This window comes from Stylophora pistillata, chromosome 9, assembly GCF_964205215.1.
Source record: "Stylophora pistillata chromosome 9, jaStyPist1.2, whole genome shotgun sequence".
NCBI classification, from domain to species: Eukaryota; Metazoa; Cnidaria; class Anthozoa; order Scleractinia; family Pocilloporidae; genus Stylophora; species Stylophora pistillata.
The window spans coordinates 11,230,133-11,240,674 of NC_142527.1; the positions used below are offsets into that span (position 1 = coordinate 11,230,133).

Genomic DNA, 10,542 nt, shown 5'->3' on the forward strand with positions numbered 1-10,542 from the left:
CGAAAGATGCCTTAATTCAAATCTGGATCATTACCGCGTTCTTTAATCCGATAACCGCACTCGTTAAATTATTCGATCAATATCGTTGCTGGATTTCTAAAAGCTATGGAGCCCAGATATCGAGAAGTAATATGCCAGATACGGGGCGAATAGATCGTAAACCGTTTCCAACGGCGCCAGACCTCACCCTTAGCTTACGTTGTGTGAGCGGCGTTGAGTTTCAAATGGAAACTTAATTAAGTATATTGTCGAAGTTCCCATTCTTAGACCGCGAAAATTCTGTTGATTTTACGTTTTTTGTCTAGTAGAGGACAGCTAATAAAGAAATGAACGAAGTACGTACATACATACATACATACATAGGTTAATTGACCACTCCCCATAGGGGCTTTTCAAGGCCAACACCCACCCATCCCACCCAGGGGAGGACATCCGCCACACAGTAATCTCGTGAGTGGGAAATGAATAACGTCTCCTACCCCTAACCCTGCCAAGAGACAGGGCCTACGGTTTATTCGTCCTTATCCGGGAAGACTAGAATATCTATCCATTTCTGGATTATAGAAAGGTATTGGTCCGGCCGGGGCTCGGACCCTCGACCTCCCGCACAACTCAATCCAGCGCTCTAACCAATTGAGCTAACCGGGAGACAATGTTCCGAAAGGAAGAATGAGGCTATTTCTGTCGCCATGGTTTGCAACAGTCTTGGGGGCTAAATGCTCGACAGTCAGAAATTTCAAAGAATTCACATACCGCTTGCAGTTGCGAAGGAATTGGATGAAGCCATTTCACCCTTCTTGGTCCTTGCAAAAAATTCATGATGGAGAGAGAAAGCAGCTTTTAATAATCTGTTCTAACATCCCATTCCAATTCAATTCTTGTAATATTGCCGCATCGACTAGTTTCCTCTCGTCAAATTTTGCGGTTTGCCACTAAATAAACTTCCTTATTTCAATTATACAAGAACTCTGATTGGTCAGATTTCTTCGAACGAACCCATTACGAAGGGTCTCTATCAGGTCAGCGGAAACTTACGCGAGGAAACAAATATGGCGGGCAACAACAGAGGTACGTTTGGGAAGAGCATCGTCTATGGCTAAATCTTTTTTTCTTTGATCACATTCGGTGGTTGTTTATAACATAACTGACTTGGTTTGATAAGAAGGTTCGATTTGCTGTACTTTTAAAACAGTGGTGTAATTATGCATGTCCTCAAGATTTTGTTTTAGCGAGCTGAAATTCTCAGCTAGTCATAGAAGGAAAATAAAAGGAAAAGGTTCGGAACGGTTAAGGGTTACAGTATTTAATTTTATTTCAGAGCCACAATATATGCTTTTGCTACATTTTATTTTACAGGGAAGACGGTTGTCGAAGTATCCTTTGATTAATAACCCATATAACTTTTCTTTATAACTTTTCTTATAACTTTTCTTTCTCTACCAATTGGTGTGATTTGATGTTAGAAGATAAATTTCACTGTTTTATGTTAATATCTCAGTGGAATCCCTAAAATATGTCAATTATAGGACAATAAATTGTATTTACAACAGTCAATTCAAGTAATTTATCAGGCATTGTTTCATCCCTTACACTATTTGCTCACAATCAAAACTGAGTTATTCCTTGAAATGTGAATTTTTTTTTTCTTACTCTTATCTTGCTCAAAATCGTTTTTACTGTAGCCTGTCCACGCCATTCTGCTGTTAGTTGTTTCATCTATTGAAAATTTAACACCCTTTGGTCATCAGTCCTGATCGTCTGTGTTCTTGGTACAGTGGAACCTCGATTTAACAAACCTCTATATAACGAAGTCCTTGGTATAACAAATGATACTTCAGTTGCAGCCTGGCTAAAGTTAAAGTAAAATGTACGCCACAGAATCTTGATACATTGAACCCTCAATATAACGAACCAATTTTCCCAGTCCCTTGGCACTTTATTTAATCAAGGTTCCACTAGAATGTTGTAATTATGAGGAGAACTTGCACTGTAATTAAATGGTTATTGCTACCCTCTCTATCTCATTGTGAATTAAATGACTGTCTGGGTTTGTTATTGTATCTGATTCCTGCTTCTGTGTATGCCTAAAAAAAAAACTTGTCTACAGGTGGGGGACAAAATTATCCAGCAATTGTATTTGGTTTTGAATCCCAAACCCTTGTCTATAAGCTGAACCCCATTTCTAGTGAAAAAATCTTCCAAACCTTTTTGTCAATTACTGAAAAAATCACTCAGCACATAGGTGAAGAAATACAGTAGTTGGAGAATTATCCAGCCACCCTGCAGAATTCACTGCCCAAATTTAAATGGGGACAGCTTTTGTTATGTAGAGGTGGAGATTCTCTTGTTACTTTACATGAATCTTCTACTTTTACATTTCTTTATGAAAACCCTGAAACATCCTTAACTCTCTCTCGTAGCTGTCATCCTTACCGCTGCAAATATTTCTCTTTCTCAACATTTGGTATGTTATGGTGTTTTGTGTTGCAGAACTCTTGCTCTATGTTTATAAAGGTATGTTTACAGATTCTGAAATGCCACCTGGGCTAATGGGACTTCTTTACTTAAAGGAGAAGTATTAGAAGAGTTTTTTTTAAAGGCATGTTAAAAAAAAAACTACACCTGACAGCATTTTCAGCTCTCAGACTTTTTTTGGCATACAATATTTGGTTTAGAAAGCTGCAAAAGAAATTCACTCTGCACCCCTCCATTGTGGACATTTTCTATTAACCTGGCTATTCAACGTGATGTAATAAAGTTCAGCTCACAAGACAGCTGCTTTCATGCTGTTCCAGAAATCCACTTTAAGGAAGAAAAAAAGTGAAGTAAAATAATAGAGAAGTGGTTTCTAATAATAATAAATGATAATAAAGACTTAATTTATACAGGGTAGCACATAATAGCCACAGGCTAATAAACTTGTGGTCCTGATTTAATCAACTAATTACAGGTTAAAAATAGAATAACACTTAAAATTATAAAAAAAAAAAATGCAATTTTCATATAAAACTCGATCATTAAATATGAAAATGGTGTAAAAATTGCTGGTCCATAAAAAAGTTACTCCACAAGTTATGCTTAAAACAGGCTATAGAATCCACTTTCCTAGTAGATAAGGGTACATTATTCCAGAGTCTTGAAACTGATACTGCAAATGTGTGTCCACCCTTGGTTTCTCTTTTATATTTAGGGCAAATAGTGTTGAAATTAACATACCATGTATTCCGTGAATGACATTTGTGATTAATTACTAGGTGATCATCCAGGTAGCTTGGTAGAGACCTATGTATACGTTTATACATATTAGAGCGTTTGTGACAGGTCTTTAATTTGCAACACTCCACAACTGTCCAATTAACCATACAATATTTAACAATTATTCCACGAGCGCGTGTTGGATATGAGATGATAGATAGCCAATGAGGCGCGTAGCGCCGAGTTGGCTGTTATCATCTAATATCCAACAAGCGTGAGTGGAATAATCATTTTATTAAAAACGTTGAATTGAATTATTAAATTTTATTAAATTTTTAGCTCCCTTTTAATTTTAACCTGACACGTACGCTTACCATATTTGTAGATTATGGTATATTGGCTGATATACCATAATGGCTGAGCCAATAAAAAGTCTTGAATTGCATTATCCAATGATCTAGTTTTTAATAATGCAAGTTATTATCCAACTACACTTCGTAGAGTACAAATAACACCATAGGCAGGTACAAATATCATGCAGTATTTGTACTCTAGAGTACCGGTTAAACAGGTTTTCTCGCATCGCGCAAGCAAAGAATTGGATAGTAGTTATGAAAAAAAAATGGCGGATAATTTGAATTATATTTCGGGCGACGAAGAGTAAGAATGGCTGGCAAATGTAAATCCAAGTGTATTAGATGAATTCAATGAAGAAAAACAGTGAGCCGACGAGGAAATTTCTTCATTTATTGAAGAAAATAGAAACAGCAACACAACAATGCGGCAATTCCGTTCCGCTTTGCATACTTCTGTCACGCACTCCTGGTAAATAAACATCCACGAAATTCGCCCGCACTGAAATAACAGTTTGGCGTGTTGGATAATAAATAACTTATTAGAAATTTTGTTGTGTAGTATCACTGAGTATTTTTACTCATTATTTGTATTTTGACTTGCCCTACGGGCTCGTCAAAATATGGCACAACTCGTAAAAATACTCAGCGATACAACTGGGTGATAAAATCTTGTCAATGTGTCCAAAATATTACTCTGTGCTTTTCATTTCAGGTATTCTATTGCCTTATCCTGACACAGCAAAGACCTTGACTATTGAGATTATCATCATCTTTCTTCTGGCTTTCATAGAGGGTGTTAGAATCTTTTTAGGTATGTGAGGTTACTTGCAGTTTATTATGTAACCTATTTGATACACTTAACAGATATCTGTTCAAGTGGTATAGTGGCGGACTGCCATGCGGGAGATTGAGGGTTCTAGCCCCGGCCGGACCAACACTCGGGGACTTAAAATAACTGAGGAGAATGTGCTACCTTTCTATAATATCAAGAAATAGATAAACATTATAATCTTCTCAGATGAGGACAAAAAAAACCATAGGTCCCATCTTTTGCATCTTCCCTGTATTGATTAGCAGGGGATCTTAAGGAACCCACACACTTATCATGAAGAATAGGGAATGTAGCTCCCAGTGTTGTGGTCTGGCCTATTTACTGAAATTTGGATGGGGGATAGGGAAAGGTAATTTACTTAGTAGGGACAACCTTGTCCTATTGTAAATTTACCTGCCTTTGGAAAATTGTTAAATACACCAATCTGAAAGTAGAAACGGGTAGAACAAGAGAGATGGAAACATGGAACCAAACACAAATCTGAGTCTGTGAATAAAACTCCAACACAGTTTTTTTGATTGTGTCCTTCAATACTCAGTGATTCACTTAAGCGAACAAAAAAAACAAAAAACAAGGTTAAAGGAGATATAGTTTACTTAACCAATCTTAATTTCAGCAAACGGTAAGGCAAAAGACAAACCACTTACAAAATTTGTATCACAACCCTGGATACTGACTTGCAAAAAATGACTGACAAAACTTTATATGAAAAATGAATACCTAATTCATCTGCAAAAAGAACAAAAGTCAGCTTTACATAACGAAACCAAAAAGGTTTGAATGGATGCAGTAAGTAAAGGAACAAGGAATTATGATGTACAAAATCCGGCAAGATTACAAATATTGCAATTATGCAGGAAAAGACACAATACAACTAACTGAGAAATGACAATGTGCAACTAACTGTACTACAGAATTCAAAACAACAAACATCAATGTCTTCTGTGTACAAAGTCCCTCAAAGGGAATCAAACCTCCTACACACATCTAAAATAAAGCACCAGGAAACTGAAAACCAATAAACCATCTGCAATCAATTTTTTGAATTGAGACAATATGCAATTTTCAGCTAAACTGGGATGTACCTGTTTTTTCTGTTTTTTGTTTTTTGGTTTTTCAAATCAATTCTGTGAACTTGTTAATTTTTTCAAAGTCTGCTATATGGGTTACATATTTACCCCCTAACCTTTAACTTGAGTCCCACAGTTTGCAAACCATCAAAAATATGAATTAATCTATCTTGAGGTTAATTTCACTCTGCTTTTGCTTTTATACTTTTATAGGTTATAAAGGTAACTTAGCAGAACGTACCATGGCCCTCATATTTTCTGTGGTGCTTGGCATTCCTGTCCTTTTCATTGACTTATTCATCTTGCTTTGGCAAACATATGTGTAAGTAATTAAAAAATGTTGAGTCCTATGAACTATGAAGCAGATTTTTGTTAGAGATTGACTCATCTCTGTGACATTGATTCTCAAACTTGTAAGAATGACTGGGATTTAGTTTCTCCTCACAGCATCTCCTGCTGAATCAAATATTAACTCCTTGAAAATAAGGACAATGATTGCAAGCTAAAGAAGCTTGTGATTGTCAAACAAATTCTCCCAGTCAGTACCACAGAAAATGTATGAGAAGCAGTATGGAGAATGAAGATCTGAATGTGAGGGTGTAAAAGATTAACGACAAAGAGTGTTTGTGTTACCACTTGTAGGGGTCTTTTTTCATTTGACTTCAACCTCCTTTCCCCCTTTCCCCCTTACCCCCTTCCCCCTTTCCCCCCTTCCCCCTTTCCCCCCTTCCCCCCTTCCCCCTTCCCCCCTTCCCCCTTCCCCCTTCCCCCCTCCCCCCCTTCCTTCCTTCCCCCCTTCCCCCTTCCCCCCTTTCCCCCTTTTCCCCCTTTCCCCCTTTCCCCCTTTCCCCCTTTCCCCCTTTCCCCCTTTCCCCCTTTCCCCCTTTCCCCCTTTCCCTCAAAGGTAAAGCACTAAGAGAGTGAAATGTCTTGCCCATTAACACAAGACAGTAATGCCAGCCAGGCTTTGAGCTCAGTTCTTCAATCCATGGGCTAAATTGCACTAACCTCAAAGGCATGATATGCTCCACAAAGAAATAAGTTGGCCCAACAAAATCTCAGTTTTGTGGTCATTTTATTTCATCCTTGAACCCTCTGACCCCAAAGAGCAATTAGCATCTAATTTCTCTAAGTAACATCACTGCTCAATAAAACATTAAGGTCACAAAAATAAAAGAAATGATTGCCAACTAAAGAAGCTCTTGATTATGAATCAAATTTCTCTTGTCAGCACCTTAGGAAATGAATAGGGGACAGTGTGGAGAATATACATACTGATATTAGGGTATAAACAGTTAATTAAAAGTGAGGTTGTGCCTTGTTTTGTTTGATTTAGTTTAAGGATAGAGGTGGTGCTGGTCAGTGTTGCCTTGGCATTTCTTGGTTTTGAGATCATTTTCAGTTTTGCTGCCATTTTCACTTTCAAGAGGTGAGAGCAAAAGCATTAAAGCTATTTTCCGTGCAATTTAGAACAGTTTTGTGGTTTTGCAATCTTCCAAGGACAGATACACACACAGCGACTACTATCAAATGGTTGATTTCGTTCCTCACAGAAAGTTTGTTATTTTTTTTTAACCTTCGCTCTGATAAAGGGCTAATGCTCGAAATATCAGCTTTGAAACCCTTTACGGTGACCAATTTACGTTATCAACTCAGTTGTTGTTTTGACTTTGTTAGGGAGACGTCTTAAACCTCTATATTTGTTGTTTTTAGACACCAGACTATGCTGAGGTGATGTTTGCAATTTTTCCAACAACGAGTTGTTAAAGTCAAGAAATCTTCTACATTGGACTTAGAACTTCATCAGTGATTAATGTGTTTTTCCTTTCTCGTGGCGCAGTTGTGAATTCCAACCCTTGGCTACCGCGATGGGTATCTTTGTGTTCAACCGTTTGCCCCCCACCCCCTCCCCCACGGGTGACTACCTTCTAATTTCTCGTTACAATACCGGTATCACCCCTGGATCGATCAGGATGGTCAAAAGAAAAGAGGAAATGATACCAACTAAAGCAGCTCGCGATTGTTAAACAAATTCTTCTTGTCATCACCCTATGAAATGTATAGAGAACGGTGTGGAGTACATGCATACTGAAGGTCGGGTGTAACAGGTTAAACTGCTGCTGGTGCAGCAACAAAAAATGGCTAAGTGGCTTTGGTAAATTCGCGTTAATTTAGGATGCGTAGATTTTTTGTTAGCTTTATTTCCACGTCATAAACTGTCTCTCCAATCCCTGATACCTTTATTTCCTTCATTTTAATTTCACATTTTCAATACTTTTTGGAAATTTTTGAGAACTAAGTTATTTATATCGCGTACTACTGTACTTTCATTAGTTACCGTAGCAGTGTAAAGATCGCTCGAAGTGGCAGGATTTTTTCATGTCTAGGGAAAATTTAAAATACATTAACCTGGAACTACGTTGCGGATTTGAAATCTAAGTATGGAAATAAAGTTGTTTCTGTTTTACTGACAAGTTTTGGTTCTCCGTGTGAGTTGCGTGAATTGCCTTCATTTCATAATTTTAGACTCTCTTACATACATACATACATACATACATACATACATACATGCATGCATGCATACATACATACATACATACATACATACATATGTTAATTGACCACTCCCCATGGGGGCTATTCAGGGCAAATTCCCACCCTGCCGAACCACCCCAGGGGAGGACATCCATCACACAGTAATCTCGTGCGTAGGAAATTAACGTCTCCTACCCCTAACCCTGCAGGAGACGGGACCTCCATTTATTCGTCCCTATCAGAGAAGACTAGAATATCTACACCATTTCTTTCGCCGACATTTGATATGGACCCCGCTGAGAGTGACTAGCATCTTATTTCTAGTGAAACGTTTAAAGAGAGGTGAAAAAGGAAAAGGAAAACTTGAGACTTCTCTAGCCTACAAACAGTCCCTCCTTTATTTCTAGTGAAACGTTTAAAGAGAGGTGAAAAAGGAAAAGAAAGAAGGGAAAAGGAAAACTTGAGACTTCTCTAGCCTACAAACAGCCCCTCCTTTATTTCTAGTGGAACGTTTATAGAGAGGTGAAAAAGGAAAAGAAAGAAGAGAAAAGGAAAACTTGAGACTTCTCTAGCTTACAAACAGTCCCTCCTTTATTTCTAGTGAAACTTTTAAAGAGAGGTGAAAAAGTAAAAGGAAAACTTGAGACTTCTCTAGCCTACAAACAGTCCCTCCTTTCCGGCGAAGTCCGTCGCGCGGGTCAAGAAAAAATTCAGTTAAAAAAAAAAAAATGCTGTTAGTGCGCCGCGGGGAACTCTTGAAGTCACGCCGAGGCACCGCAGAAACTCCATAAGTGAGGCGCTTGAAAATTCTTTTCGAAAATAACTTTTCGAAGAAAAGCCTTTTTTTTTTTTTTTTTTACTTGTGCGACGGACTTCGCTGAAAAGGAGGGACTTCTCGTAGCCTGAGGCTTTTCGAACACGAAGGTTATTCAAGTACGGGTATCCTGTGTATTTACCACTGTTTTAAACGTTGCCAAAAATATTATACGCTTTTAGAACACCCTGACCCTCTTACTGGCTTGTGTGGTTTTGTAACTGGCGTGAGATAATTTGGTCCTGGCAGCTCATGATGGACGCCATCTTCACGCTACGTAATCACTATAACGTTTACACGTGCGCAGTCGTTCGGCCGCTGTGTCGGACGCGGTGTACAGTGCTCTTGTAACCCAGGACCTAAGTTATCATTGTGCGCGTGCACTTTCGAATATAAAAAGTCATCACTGGAATTATGACGCATTTCTGTGTTTCTTTAAGAGTTAAATTACTTTCCATTGAAGTCGTTTTTGATGCGATTATAATTTCAAAGCATCTCGCTTATAAAGATTATCTAAAGAGACTTTGGGCAGACAGATTTTTGTGACAATATGTCAAGTTTTCTTCCTTCGATTGACACCGTCCGTAAAAGTTCACTCGTATCTGCGAAGAGGATTTACTCCAACGTAGATTCTATGGTACAAACTTCGAGTAATGGCCGCACAGGAAAACAGAAGAAAAGAAGGAACCGGGAGCTGTCAACGGATGATCAGATGCTCCAGCAGAAAGTTGACAGAACAAAAAAATATTCTCAGGAGTTGAAGTTACGGAAGGATGAAGCCCGTATTGCGCGTGAAGAGAGCTTGGTAGAACGAGAAAACATAAAGGCTCTTAAAGAAATGGGGCTCCGTGAAAAGAAAAGACTGAATCAGTTATTTTCGGTCTACGCAGTACAGCAAGGATCCTCGTATAGAGACAGTGCAAAGGTTGTCAAACCGAAGTTTCCAGTTATGTTAAAAAGTACAAAGAGTACAATAAACACTGCAATGTCATGCGAGAAGATTTCTTATTCACACAACCCGTTTCCGAATTTGACCTCTGATAGCAGAAGAGGTTCCAAGGAATAATTTCATACCAAGAAGAAATAGTCGAATTTCGCTTGGAATCTGTCAGTAGTTTGTACCATTTAGGAAGTATTTGCCAACATACTTTATTGATGTACATAGAATGGAGAAGCTTGCGACAATTGGAAACCTTTAAGTCCCTTGTAATTTGCATTTTAAGGGCATAGCATGTGATTGTTCTCGTAAAGTTTCATTTTAAGAATGTTTATAAAGGCAGCATAAAAGGTTAATTCGTGATTAAAAATGTTTGTACATAAGAGTTTCTTAGCACCTGATTTATTGATATTTGTACCCCCGGCTTTTACCTTCCAGAATTCTGAAGAGATATTAACTGCCTTGCATGCGTAGAGACTGAGAGTGTTAAGATTTTTTAAATTTACAACGAAGTGCGATTTATGTTGAGGCATCTCGAACCCCCACAGCTAAAGTGAACAATGATAATCCCTGAAATTAATTGAAGAGTAAAACAAAGCAAGGAAAAGTCATAATTTATCGTGTGGGGATGGGGTTAGCAGAAGATTTTGGTTGACTGATTCCCCTCCGTTCCACTTTAAAACCATGTGATAAAACCATGTATTCCTCCCCCCCCCCCCTGCACCCACTAACAAATCCCTAAAAATATTCCCCCAGGGTGGGGTGGAAGACGTCTGTGTTCCCAGGATATCCCCAGTTTCTAG

At 38.4% G+C, this 10,542-nt stretch overlaps 2 protein-coding genes across 2 annotated transcripts; both read left to right on the plus strand.

Moving 5' to 3' along the window:
• Window positions 1–892: 892 nt before the first annotated feature.
• LOC111328100 (transmembrane protein 216) lies at window positions 893–7,927 on the plus strand. Its single transcript, XM_022932470.2, has 7 exons — window positions 893–1,068; window positions 1,357–1,373; window positions 2,421–2,514; window positions 4,264–4,362; window positions 5,667–5,775; window positions 6,790–6,882; window positions 7,167–7,927. Exons 1-7 carry the CDS (start codon window positions 1,050–1,052, stop codon window positions 7,186–7,188), a joined length of 453 nt encoding a protein of 150 aa, XP_022788205.1. The 5' UTR covers window positions 893–1,049; the 3' UTR covers window positions 7,189–7,927.
• Window positions 7,928–9,227: 1,300 nt separating this feature from the next.
• On the plus strand, window positions 9,228–10,117 carry LOC111328155 (uncharacterized). Its single transcript, XM_022932531.2, has one exon. The coding sequence runs from the start codon at window positions 9,353–9,355 to the stop codon at window positions 9,866–9,868; it is 516 nt and encodes a 171-aa protein (XP_022788266.1). The 5' UTR covers window positions 9,228–9,352; the 3' UTR covers window positions 9,869–10,117.
• Window positions 10,118–10,542: the final 425 nt, after the last annotated feature.